This window comes from Tachyglossus aculeatus, chromosome 21, assembly GCF_015852505.1.
Source record: "Tachyglossus aculeatus isolate mTacAcu1 chromosome 21, mTacAcu1.pri, whole genome shotgun sequence".
In the NCBI taxonomy this organism is placed as follows: domain Eukaryota; kingdom Metazoa; phylum Chordata; class Mammalia; order Monotremata; family Tachyglossidae; genus Tachyglossus; species Tachyglossus aculeatus.
This window is the reverse complement of record NC_052086.1, coordinates 11,241,450-11,255,904: the sequence shown is the minus strand read 5'-3', so window position 1 is coordinate 11,255,904 and position 14,455 is coordinate 11,241,450. Positions and strand designations below refer to the sequence as shown.

The window sequence follows — 14,455 nt, the reverse complement described above, 5'->3', positions numbered from 1 at the left end:
CTGGCTCTGGGGGGAAGGGGAGAATACAGTACCTCATCAGCTGCGTCTGATTCTCCGCCTTTTGGTTGCTGAAGACCAACTTGAGGTGCTCCAGGCGATACCCCAACTGTTCGCAGGTGGACAGCTTGCTCCAGACGAAAGACAAAGGCCAAAATCGGACAACCCTGCAGGGGCCGAACAAGAAACGCTGGTATTCCCAGTTATCCACTACTTTTCCTTCTGGTCCTCCCTTCCCTTCCATCGGTTCTCTCCCTCCCACCTCACTCCAACTCGCACTCTTCACTCCTCTCCCGCCAACCCACCCGCCGGGCCTCGCTGCCATCTCTCCCTCCTGTGATGGCCTGATTTACTATTCTATTTATTTTGTTAATGATGTGCATCTAGCTTTATTTCTATTTATTCTGATGACTTGACACCTGTCCAGATGTTTTGTTGTCTGTCTCCCCCTTCTAGACTGTGAACCCGTTGTTGGGTAGGAACTTGTACTGTACTTAAGCGCTTGGGAAGTCCAAGTTGGCAACATATAGAGACAGTCCCTACCCAACAGTGGGCTCACAGTCTAAAAGGGGGAGAGTCTAAATGATGTGCATCTAGCTTTATTTCTGTTTATTCTGATGACTTGACACCTGTCCAGATGTTTTGTTTTATTGTCTGTCTCCCCCTTCTAGACTGTGAACCCGTTGCTGGGTAGGAACGGTCTCTATATGTTGCCAACTTGTACTTCCCAAACACTTAGTACAGTGCTCTGCACACAGTAAGCGCTCAATAAATACGGTTGAATGAACAAATGAAAGGCTGAAGCCTCTAAATTTTTATTTCTACGCTTGTGTGTGACCTTGGGCAAGTCACGTCACTTTTCTGTGCCTCAGTTCCCTCACCTGCAAAATGGGGATTCAATACCTGCTCTCCCCTCTAATTAGACGCTGAGGCCCAGGTGTGACCTGATGATCTTGTATCTATCCCAGCACTTTGTACCTCGCTTGGCATATAAGAAGCACTAAACAACCCTGATAATTATTATTACTGCTAATAATAATAATAATTACGTCTGTTAAGTGCTTACTATAGGCCAGGCGCTTCTCTAAACGCTGGGGTAGATATAAGCTTACCAGTTTGGACACAGTCCCTGTTCTGCGTGGGGCCCACAGTCGAGGTAGAAAGGAAAACGATTTAATCCCCACTTTACAGGTGAGGAGGCTGAGGTACAGAGGAGTTAAATGACTTGCCCAAGGTCACACGGCAGACCAGTGGCACAGCCAGGGTTAGAACCCGGGCTCGTGCGCTCTTTCTGTATCCTGCATTAAAGAATGTCCTTTTACTGTTATTGTTATTATTAATATTATCATTTTTAAAAGCCAACAGTTGTTCCAAAGAAATGGGCTTTGAAGAAAGGACGCTTCTTCTCCATTATCATTATTACTGTTATTGTTATTATTAATATTATCATTTTTTAAAGCCAACATTTGTTCCAAAGGAATGGGCTTTGAAGAAAGGACACTTCTTCTCCATTATTATTATTACTGTTATTGTTATTATTAATAGTATCATTTTTAAAAGCCAACATTTGTTCCAAAGGAATGGGCTTTGAAGAAAGGACGCTTCTTCTCCATTATTACTGTTATTGTTATTATTAATATCATTTTAAAAGCCAACATTTGTTCCAAAGGAATGGGCTCTGAAGAAGGACACTTCTCCATTATCATTAGTGCTGTTCTTGTTATTATTAATATTATCATGTTTAAAAGCCAACATTTGTTCCAAAGGAATGGGCTTTGAAGAAAGGACACTTCTTCTCCATTATCATTATTACTGTTATTGTTATTATTAATATTATCATTTTAAAAGCCAACATTTGTTCCAAAGGAATGGGCTTTGAAGAAAGGACACTTCTTCTCCATTATCATTATTACTGATATTGTTATTATTAATATTATCATTTTTAAAAGCCAACATTTGTTCCAAAGCAATGGGCTTTGAAGAAAGGACACTTCTTCTCCATTATTATTATGACTGTTATTGTTATTATTAATATTATCATTTTTAAAAGCCAACATTTGTTCCAAAGGAATGGGCTTTGAAGAAAGGACACCACTTCTCCATTATTATTACTGTTATTGTTATTATTAATATTATCATTTTTAAAAGCCAACGTTTGTTCTAAAGGAATGGGCTCTGAAGAAAGGACACTTCTTCTCCATTATCATTATTACTGTTATTGTTATTACTAATATTATCATTTTAAAAAGCCAACATTTGTTCCAAAGCAATGGGCTCTGAAGAAAGGACACTTCGTCTCCATTATTACTATTACTGTTATTGTTATTATTCATATTATCATTTTAAAAAGCCAATATTTGTTCCAAAGGAATGGGCTTTGAAGAAAGGACACTTCTTCTCCATTATTATTATTACTGTTATTGTTATTATTAATATTATCATTTTTAAAAGCTAACATTTGTTCCAAAGGAATGGGCTTTGAAGAAAGGACGCTTCTTCTCCATTATTACTGTTATTGTTATTATTAATATTATCATTTTAAAAGCCAACATTTGTTCCAAAGGAATGGGCTCTGAAGAAGGACACTTCTCCATTATCATTAGTACTGTTCTTGTTATTATTAATATTATCATGTTTAAAAGCCAACATTTGTTCCAAAGGAATGGGCTTTGAAGAAAGGACACTTCTCAATTATTATTATTACTGTTATTGTTATTATTAATATTATCATTTTTAAAAGCCAATATTTGTTCCAAAGGAATGGGCTTTGAAGAAAGGACACTTCTTCTCCATTATTATTATTGCTGCTATTGTTATTATTAACATTATCATTTTAAAAAGCCAACATTTGTTCCAAAGGAATGGGCTTTGAAGAAAGGACACTTCTTCTCCATTATTATTATTGCTGTTATTGTTTTATTAATATTATCATTTTAAAAAGCCAACATTTGTTCCAAAGGAATGGGCTTTGAAGAAAGGACACTTCTTCTCCATTATCATTATTACTGTTATTGTTATTATTAATATTATCATTTTAAAAGCCAACATTTGTACCAAAGGAATGGGCTTTGAAGAAAGGACACTTCTTCTCCATTATCATTATTACTGATATAGTTATTATTAATATTATCATTTTAAAAAGCCAACATTTGTTCCAAAGGAATAGGCTTTGAAGAAAGGACACTTCTTCTCCATTATCATTATTACTGTTATTGTTATTATTAATATTATCATTTTAAAAGCCAACATTTGTACCAAAGGAATGGGCTTTGAAGACAGGACACTTCTCCATTATCATTATTACTGATATAGTTATTATTAATATTATCATTTTTAAAAGCCAACATTTGTTCCAAAGCAATGGGCTCTGAAGAAGGGACACTTCGTCTCCATTACTATTATTACTGTGATTGTTACTATTAATATTATCATTTTAAAAAGCCAATATTTGTTCCAAAGGTATGGGCTTTGAAGAAAGGACACTTCTCCATTATTATTACTGTTGTTATTGATATTATTATTATCATTTTAAAAAGCCAACATTTGTTCCAAAGGAATGGGCTTTGAAGAAAGGACACTTCTTCTCCATTATTATTATTACTGTTATTGTTATTATTAATATTATCATTTTAAAAAGCCAACATTTGTTCCAAAGGAATGGGCTTTGAAGAAAGGACACTTCTTCTCCATTATCATTATTACTGTTATCGTTATTATTAATATTATCATTTTAAAAAGCCAACATTTGTTCCAAAGCAATGGGCTCTGAAGAAAGGATGCTTCTTCTCCATTATCATTATTACTGTTATTATTAATATTATCATTTTTAAAAGCCAACGTTCTTTCCAAAGGAATGGGCTCTGAAGAAAGGACACTTCTTCTCTATTATTATTATTACTGTTATTGTAATTATTAATATTATCATTTTTAAAAGCCAACATTTGTTCCAAAGGAATGGGCTCTGAAGAAAGGACACTTCTACTCCATTATGATTATTACTGTTATTGTTATTATTAATATTATCATTTTTAAAAGCCAATATTTGTTCCAAAGGCATGGGCTTTGAAGAAAGGACACTTCTTCTTCATTATTATTATTGCTGTTATTGTTATTATTAGTATTATCATTTTTAAAAGCCATCATTTGTTCCAAAGGAATGGGTTTTGAAGAAAGGACACTTCTTCTCCATTATTATTATTGCTGTTATTGTTATTATTAGTATTATCATTTTTAAAAGCCAACATTTGTTCCAAAGGAATGGGCTTCGAAGAAAGGACACTTCTTCTCCATTATCATTATTACTGTTATTCTTATTACTGATATTATCATTTTAAAAAGCCAACATTTGTTCCAAAGGAATGGGCTTTGAAGAAAGGACGTTTCTTCTCCATTATTATTATTACTGTTATTGTTATTCAGTCAATCAATCAATCGTATTTATTGAGCACTTACTGTGCGCACAGCACTGTACTAAGCGCCTGGGAAGTACAAGTATATTATCATTTTAAAAAGCCAACATTTGTTCCAAAGGAATGGGCTTTGAAGAAAGGACACTTCGTTATTATTATTATTATTATTACTGTTATTGTTATTATTAATATTAGCATTTTTAAAAGCCAACATTTGTTCCAAAGGAATGGGCTTTGAAGAAAGGACGCTTCTTCTCCATTATTATTATTATTATTGTTATTATTAATATTATCATTTTTAAAAGCCAACGTTTGTTCTAAAGGAATGGGCTCTGAAGAAAGGACACTTCTCCATTATTATTATTACTGTTATTGTTATTATTAATATTATAATTTTTAAAAGCCAGCGTTTGTTCCAAAGGAATGGGCTTTGATGACAGGATGCTTCTTCTCCATTATCATTACTATTGTTGTTATTAATATTATCATTTTAAAAAGCCAACATTTGTTCCAAAGGAATGGGCTCTGAAGAAAGGACAGTTCTCCATTATTATTATTACTGTTATTGTTATTATTAATATTATCATTTTTAAAAGCCAACATTTGTTCCAAAGGAATGGTCTTTGATGACAGGACACTTCTCCATTATTATTATTATTGCTACTGTTATTATTAATATTATCATTTTAAAAAGCCAACATTTGTTCCAAAGGAATGGGCTTTGAAGAAAGGACACTTCTTCTCCATTATTATTATTACTGTTATTGTTATTATTAGTATTATCATTTTAAAAAGCCAACATTTGTGCCAAAGCTATGGGCTTTGAAGAAAGGACACTTCTTCTCCATTATCATTATTACTGTTATTGTTATTATTAATATTATCATTTTTTAAAGCCAACATTTGTTCCAAAGGAATGGGCTCTGAAGAAAGGACAGTTCTTCTCCATTATTATTATTACTGTTATTGTTATTATTAATATTATCATTTTTAAAAGCCAACATTTGTTCCAAAGGAATGGTCTTTGATGACAGGACACTTCTCCATTATTATTATTATTGCTACTGTTATTATTAATATCACCCTTTATAAAGCCAACATTTGTTCCAAAGGAATGGGATTTGAAGAAAGGACGCTTCTTCTCCATTATTATTATTACTGTTATTGTTATTCAGTCAATCAATCAATCAATCGTATTAATTGAGCACTTACTGTGCGCACAGCACTGTACTAAGCGCCTGGGAAGTACAAGTATATTATCATTTTTAAAAGCCAACATTTGTTCCAAAGGAATGGGCTTTGAAGACAGGACACTTCGTCATTATTATTATTATTGCTGTTATTGTTATTATTAATATTAGTTTTTTTAAAAGCCAACATTTGTTCCAAAGGAATGGGCTTTGAAGAAAGGACACTTCTTCTCCATTATCATTATTACTGTTATCGTTATTATTAATATTATCATTTTAAAAAGCCAACATTTGTTCCAAAGCAATGGGCTCTGAAGAAAGGATGCTTCTTCTCCATTATCATTATTACTGTTATTATTATTATCATTTTTAAAAGCCAACGTTCTTTCCAAAGGAATGGGCTCTGAAGAAAGGACACTTCTTCTCTATTATTATTATTACTGTTATCGTTATTATTAATATTATCATTTTAAAAAGCCAACATTTGTTCCAAAGGAATGGGCTCTGAAGAAAGGACGCTTCTTCTCCATTATTATTATTACTGTTATTGTTATTATTAATATTATCGTTTTTAAAAGGAAACATTTGTTCCAAAGGAATGGGCTTTGAAGAAAGGACACTTCTTCTCCAGCAGGTGGCACCAGAGAGCCGTTCCTTAGGCCAAAGTGGTAATGATGTTATTATTATTATTATTATTAATAATAATAATAATAATAATAATAATATTTGTTAAGCACTTACTATGTGCCAAGCACTGTTCTAAGCACCTGGGGGGGATACAAGGTGATCAGGTTGTCCCCCAGGGGCTCACAGTCTTCACCCCCATTTTCCAGATTAGGTCACTGAGGCCCAGAGAAGTGAAGTGACTCCCCCAAAGTCACAAAGCTGACGAGTGGCAGAGGTGGGATCAACAGGCATCCACCCCAGTGCTTGGCACAGTGTTTGGCGCATAGTAAGCGCTTAATAAATGCCATCATTATTATTACAGTGCCTGGACAGAGTAAGCGCTTAACAAATATCATCATCATCGTCTTCTCTGGGCCTCGGTGACATCATCTGTAAAATGGGGGTGAAGACTGTGAGCCCCATGTGGGACAAGATGATTACCTTATATCTGCCCTGGCGTTTAGAACGGTGCTTGGCGAACAGTAAACACAATATTATTTGACACCTGCCTCCATGTTTTGTTGTCCGTCTCCCCCTTCTAGACTGTGAACCCGTTGTTAGGTATCTAGGTTACCGATTTGTACTTCCCAACCGCTTAGTCCAGTGCTCTGCACACAGTAAGCGCTCAATAAATATGACTGAATGAATATTATTATTGTAAAACAAAGTGTTCAATAAATACAACTGAATGAATGAATGAACCGTTTGGGCACACTGCCTGCCAACAAAGACGTGTAGGGATAAGGATAAAAGGGGTGGAGGGGATTGGGGTAAGGTCCCCTGGGGGTGCGTCCCCTCCCCACCCCGCCCGCCCTGGCTCACCGGCACTGGCAGAGGCTGGTGACGAGTGCGAGCAGAAAGGTGACGAGGGCGCAGGCGGGCACGGCCGCCCGCTTGGCCAGCTCCACGAGGATGCTGGCCTCCACGCCGTCCGACTGCCAGTGGCTCAGCCGGACGGGCCCCTCGGCGTAGCGGTCGGTCCGGAAGAGCGCCTCGCTCCCGGCCACCGTGTCGAAGACGGCCGCCAGCCGGGCGGCGTCCGGCCGCGGGACGGGGTGCAGCTGCGACAGCACGGTCTGGCGCTGGTCATAGTAGACCAGGACGGGCGGGTCGGCCTCGGGGGGGCCCGGCCCGCAGCGGGCGGCAGCTCCAGGACTTCCCGCCGCGCTCCCGGCCCAGCTGGAGCCAGGGGTCGTGTGAGAAAATGGCGCTCAGGTCTTCCAGGAAGCGGCCCAGGCCCTCGTCCTCGTCCCTCCGGGCGTGGCACCACGTGCCCAGCACGGTCAGCGGCGTCCGGCCGGCCCGCTGCGTCGCCGACAGGTATTCCTTCACCTGGCACGGGATGAAGGGGAAGTGGAGGACGGCCAGGACCACGGCCGAGCTCTGCTCCGGGATCCAGCGGCCGATCAGCAGCCCGCTGTCCGCCCCCGAGCAGCAGGAGGGGAAGAAGACCTTCAGCGCCATGGCGGGGGCGGACACGGGGCTGCTCGGACGTCCGCCTGAAAGACACCAACGCGAGAGTGAGCGAGAGGACGTTTGTGGAAGGGCCTGCTGCTGACCCTCAGAAGTCGTCTGGTCCAGCTGATGCCAGGGCAAGGAGAAGCCCAAAGAGTCAGAAGGTCCTGCCACTTCTCTGCTGGGTGACCTTGAGCAAGTCACTTCACTACTCTGGGCCTCCCCTGTAAAATGAGGATTAATCAATCAATCGTATTTATTGAGCGCTTACTGTGTGCAGAGCACTGTACTAAGCGCTTGGGAAGCACAAGTCGGCCACACACAGAGACAGTCCCTACCCAACAGCGGGCTCAGGATTAAGCTGGGAGCCCCATGGGCTGGTGGACACCTGATTAGCTACTCCAGCGCTTAGTACGGTGCCAGACACATAATTAAGCCCTTAACGAATACCATAAAAACAAAAAAAGGGTCACTCAGTGACCTCATCTGGAAAATGGGGACGAAGACTGGGAGCCCCACATGGGTCCACGTAATCACCTTGGATCGATCCCAGCGCTTAGAATAGTGCTCGGCACATAGTAAGCACTTAGCAAATATTATCATTATTAATAATATTATTATCATTAATATAACACCATTATTAATTATCAATATTATCATGCCTGTATATATGTATATGCTTGTACATATTTATTACTCTATTTATTTATTTTAATTGTACATATCTATTCTATTTATTTTGTTAGTATGTTTGGTTTTGTTCTTTGTCTCCCCCTTTTAGACTGTGAGCCCACTGTTGGGTAGGGACTGTCTCTATATGTTGCCAACTTGGACTTCCCAAGCGCTTAGTACAGTGCTCTGCACACAGTAAGCGCTCAATAAATACGATTGATTGATTGATTATCAGCACTTAGAACAGTGGTTGGCACATAGTAAGCACTTAACAAATACCATTAGTATTATTATTATTCTCTGTGCCTCAGTTCCCTCATCTGTAAAATGGGGATAAAGACTGTGAGCCCCACATGGCACAATCTGATCACCTTGTATCTACCCCAGTGCGCTTAACAAATGCCATTATTAATATTATTATTCTCTGTGCCTCAGTTCCCTCATCTGTAAAATGGGGATTAAGACTGTGAGCCCCATGTGGGACAATCTGATCACCTTGTATCTACCCCAGCGCTTAGAACAGTGTTTGGCACATAGTGAGCGCTTAACAACTACCATTATTATTATTTTATTATTCTCTGTGCCTCATTTCCCTCATCTGTAAAATGGGGATGAAGACTGCTCTGCACATAATAAGCGTTTAATAAATATTATCAGCGCTTAGAACAGTACTTGGCACATAGTAAGTGCTTAACAACTACCATTATTATTATTATTGTCTGTGCCTCATTTCCCTCATCTGTAAAATGGGGATGAAAACTGCTCTGCACATAGTAAGCGTTTAATAAATATTATCAGCGCTTAGAACAGTACTTGGCACATAGTAAGTGCTTAACAACTACCATTATTATTATTATTTTTCTCTGGGCCTCAGTTCCCTCATCTGGAAAATGGAGCCGAAGACTGTGAGCCCCACGTGGAACCACTTGGTGACCTCAGTCCAGTGCTCTGCACACAGTAAGCGCTCAATAAATACGATTGATTGAATGAATGACTTACCTTGTAGGCACCCCAGCGTTTAGAACAGTGCTTGGCAAAAAGTTGGCACTTGACAAATACCGTCATCATTATTGTTATTAGGAGAGGCAGCGCGGCTCAGGGGAAAAGAGCCCGGGCTTTGGAGTCAGAGGTCATGGGTTCAAATCCCGGCTCCACCCATTGTCAGCTGGGTGACTTTGGGGAAGTCACTTCACTTCTCTGGGCCTCAGTTCCCTCATCTGGAAAATGGTGGATTAAGACTGTGACCCCCTGTGGGGCAACTTGATCTCTGTGCCTCAGTGACCTCATCTGTAAAATGGGGATTAAGACTGTGAGCCCCCCGTGGGACCACCTGATCACCTTGTAACCACCCCAGCGCTTAGAACGGTGCTTTGCACATAGTAAGCGCTTAACAAATACTATTATTATTATTATAATCTAGGCCTCAGCGACCTCATCTGTAAAATGGGGATGAAAACTGTGAGCCCCCCGTGGGACAACCTCATCACCTTGTTATTACTGTTATTATTATATAATAATAATCTTATATTATAGAATGTATAATAATAAAATAATAAGCTTATTTAATAAGCACTTGGAACGGTGCTTTGCACATAGTAAGCGCTTAACAAATACTATTATTATTATTATAATCTGGGCTTCAGTGACCTCATCTGTAAAATGGGGATGAAAACTGTGAGCCCCCTGTGGGACCACCTGATCACCTTGTAACCTCCCCAGCGCTTAGAACAGTGCTTTGCACAGAGTAAGCGCTTAACAAATACTATGATTATTATTATTCTCTGGGCCTCAGTGACCTCATCTGTAAAATCGTGATGAAGTGGGACAACCTCATCATCTTGTAACCTCCCCAGTGCTTACAACAGTGCTTTGCACATAGTAAACTCTTAATAAATATTATTATTATTATTATTATTATTCTCTGGGCCTCAGTTCCCTCATCTGTCATAAGGGGATGAAGACTGTGAGCCCCCTGTGGGACAACCTCATCACCTTGTAACCTCCCCAGCGCTTACAACAGTGCTTTGCACATAGTAAACGCTTAATAAATGTCATTATTATTATTATTATTATTCTCTGGGCCTCAGTTACCTCAACGTAAAATTACCTCATAAAACGGGGATGAAGACTGTGAGCCCCCCCGTGGGACAACCTCATCACCTTGTAACCTCCCCAGCGCTTACAACAGTGCTTGGCACATAGTAAACGCTTAATAAACGTCATTATTATTATTATTATTATTATTATTATTCTCTGGGCCTCAGTTCCCTCATCTGTCAAATGGGGAGGAAGACTGTGAGCCCCCCCGTGGGACAACCTCATCACCTTGTAACCTCCCCAGCGCTTACAACAGTGCTTTGCACATAGTAAACGCTTAATAAATGTCATTATTATTATTATTATTATTATTATTATTATTATTATTCTCTGGGCCTCAGTTACTTCAAGGTAAAATTACCTCATAAAATGGGGATGAAGACTGTGAGCCCCCCCGTGGGACAACCTGATCACCTTGTAACCTCCCCAGCGCTTACAACAGTGCTTTGCACATAGTAAACGCTTAATCAATGCCATTATTATTATTTATTTATTTATTTATTATTATTATTATTTATTACTATCATGCAGATGAGGCCCGGTGACCCAGCGAGGGTGGGGCGGGGCTGTAGCGGAGGACTTACCCCTCGGGCCTGCCGGTCCTGGGGCCTGGGGCCGGCCGGACGGACCGGAAGGGACGGACCGGAAGGGACGGACCGGAAGGGACGGACAGGAAGTACCGCCTCCCCGTTTCCGGCGCCGCCTGCCCGCCCGGTTGCTACGCGACGGGGTCCGTCTCCGAAAGTCGTCCGGGTCCCACCTCCGGGCCCCCGCTCGGGCGTTCCGCCCTCCCGACCAGACGTTCCGCCAACCCAGCCCGGCCTGAGGCCATCATCATCATCATTATTGAGCGCTTACTATGTGCAGAGCACTGTACTAAGCGCTTGGGAAGTACAAATTGGCAACATATAGAGACAGTCCCTACCCAACAGTGGGGTTTTCAGCATCATATTACTAAAAGAATAATAATAATAATAATAGTATTTGCTAAGCGCTTACTATGTGCAAAGCACCGTTCTAAGCGCTGGGGAGGTTACATGGGGATTACATTGTTGCCAACTTGTACTTCCCAAGCGCTTAGTACAGTGCTCTGCACACAGTAAGTGCTCAATAAATACGATTGATTGATTGATTAAAACTGTGAGCCCCCCGTGGGACAACCTGATCACCTTGTAACCTCCCCAGCGCTTAGAACGGTGCTTGGCACACAGTAAGCGCTTAACAAATACCATCACGTCATCCCCCTGGGCTGGAATGCCCTCCCTCCGCACATCCGCCAAGCTAGCTCTCTTCCTTCCTTCAAAGCCCTATTGAGAGCTCACCTCCTCCAGGAGGCCTTCCCAGACTGAGCCCCCTCCTTCCTCCTCCCCTCCTCCCCCTCCCCATCGCCTTACCTCCTTACCCTCCCCACAGCACCTGTATATACGTATATATGATTGTATGTATTTATTACTCTATTTTATTTGTATATATTTATTCTATTTATTTTATTTTGTTAATATGTTTTGTTTTGTTCTCTGTCTCCCCCTTCTAGACTGTGAGCCCATTGTTGGGTAGGGGACGTCTCTAGATGTTGCCAACTTGTACTTTCCAAGCGCTTAGTACACTGCTCTGCACACAGTAAGCGCTCAATAAATACGATTGAATGAATGAATAAATGAATGACAAGTCACTTGACTTCTCTGGGCCTCAGTTCCCTCATCTGTAAAATAGGGATGGAGACCGTGAGCCCAACGTGGGACGAGGGACTGTGTCCACCCCGATTTGTTTGTAGCGGTCCCAGCGCTTAGTACAGTGTGGGGCCCGGGAGCCTGCAGGAGGCCGCCGTCTGCGGGCGCCCTCAGGTGGACATTGGTGAGCACGGCACCCCTGCGGCTTCGCTGACCCCCTCCGTGATATTGCTGCCTTTTTGGCGCCGTCTGGCGGACATTGGTGAGCACGGCACCCATGCGGCTTCGCTGGCCCCCTCCGTGATATTGCTGTGCTTTGGGCGCCGTCTGGCGGACATTAGTGAGCACGACACCCCTGCGGCTTCGCTGACCCCCTCCGTGATATTGCTGTGCTTTGGGCGCCGTCTGGCGGACATTAGTGAGCACGACACCCCTGCGGCTTTCGCTGACCCCCTCCGTGATATTGCCGTCTTTTGGGCGCCGCCTGGCGGACATTGGTGAGCACGACACCACGGCGTTGTTGCCGTCCCGTGTGCTGAGAAGCCTGTGCAGTGGGTAGAGCCCGGGCCAGGGAGGCAGAAGTTGTGAGTTCTAATCCCTCCCTCGCCACGTTTGCCAGCTGTGTGATCTCGGAAGAGTCACTTCACTTCTCTGGGCCTCGTTTCCCTCATCTGTACACTGGGGATTGAGGCTGTGAGCCCTGCCTGGGACAGGGACGGTGTCCTACCGGATCTGTTTGTACAAACCCCGGCGCTTGGTGCAGTGCTTGGTACATAGTAAGTGCTTAACAAATGCCACAATTATTCCCTTCTAGACAGTAAGCCCCGTGTGGGCAGGGATTGTCTCTCTTTTTTGCTGAACTGTACTTTCCAAGCGCTTAGTACAGTGCTCTGCACATAGTGAGCGCTCAATAAATTAATACGATTGAATAAATGAGTAAGGCCCCTCCGTGATATTGCCGTATTTTGGCGCCGTCTGGTGGACATTCATGCGCACGACACCCCTGCGGCTTCACAGCCCTTCCTGCCGGGGGGGCTTCTCTGAGGCCCCTCCGTGATAATAATAATAATAATAATAATAATGGCATTTATTAAGTGCTTCCTATATGCAAAGCACTGTTCTAGAAGCTGGGAAGTTTACAAGGAAATCAGGTTGTCCCACGTGGGGCTCACAATTCATCCCCACTTTACAGATGAGGGAAGTGAGGCACAGAGAAGTTGTTACTTCCTCAAAGTCACACACCTGACCAGTGATGGAGTCGGATTTTGAACCCATGACCCGTGCCCTAACCCCATGCAGCAGACAAATGGCAGCAAACCTTGTGACTCCCAGGCCCGTGCCGCAACCCCATGCAGTAGACAAATGGCAGCAAAAATTGTGACTCCCAGGCCCGTGCCCCAACCCCATGCAGCAGACAAATGGCAACAAACGTTCTGCCTCCTTTTAGACTGTGAGCCTACTGTTGGGTAGGGACTGTCTATATATGTTGCCAACTTGTACTTCCCAAGCGCTTAGTGCAGTGCTCTGCACACAGTAAGCGCTCAATAAATACGATTGATGATGACGATGATGACTCCCAGGCCAGTGCCCCAACCCCATGCAGCAGACAAATGGCAGCAAACCTTGTGACTCCCAGGCCTGTGCCCCAACCCCATGCAGCAGACAAATGGCAGCAAACCTTGTGACTCCTTTTACACTGTGACCCTACTCTTGGGTAGGGACTGTCTCTATATGTTGCCAACTTGTACTTCCCAAGCGCTTAGTGCAGTGCTCTACGCACAGTAAGTGCTCAATAAATACAATTGATGATGATGATGACGACTCCCAGGCTCGTGCCCTAACCCCATGCAGCACACAAATGGCAGCAAACCTTGTGACTCCCAGGCCCGTGCAACAACCCCATGCAGCAGACAAATGGCAACAAACCTTCTGACTCCTTTGAGACTGTGACCCTACTCTTGGATAGGGACTATCTCTATATGTTGCCAACTTGTACTTCCCAAGCGCTTAGTGCAGTGCTCTGCACAAAGTAAGCACTCAATAAATACGATTGATGAAGATGATGATGACTCCCAGGCCCGTGCCCCAACCCCATGCAATAGACAAAAGGCAGCAAACCTTGTGACTCCTTTTACACTGTGACCCTACTCTTGGGTAGGGACTGTCTCTATATGTTGCCAACTTGTACTTCCCAAGTGCTTAGTGCAGTGCTCTGCACACAGTAAGCACTCAATAAATATGATTGTTGATGATGGTGATGACTCCCAGGCCCGTGCCCCAGCCCCATGCAGCAGACAAA

At 42.4% G+C, this 14,455-nt stretch overlaps 1 protein-coding gene across 1 annotated transcript in view; it reads right to left on the bottom strand.

Annotated features, from left to right (window-relative positions):
* The window catches only part of PIGQ (phosphatidylinositol glycan anchor biosynthesis class Q), a 67,036-nt gene that overhangs the window by 14,589 nt on the left and 37,992 nt on the right, over positions 1-14,455 (bottom strand). Inside the window, 3 exon segments of the mRNA XM_038763122.1 lie at positions 33-164; positions 7,085-7,405; positions 7,407-7,761. Coding sequence (XP_038619050.1) covers positions 33-164; positions 7,085-7,405; positions 7,407-7,726 — 773 coding nt within the window. The 5' untranslated portion in view covers positions 7,727-7,761.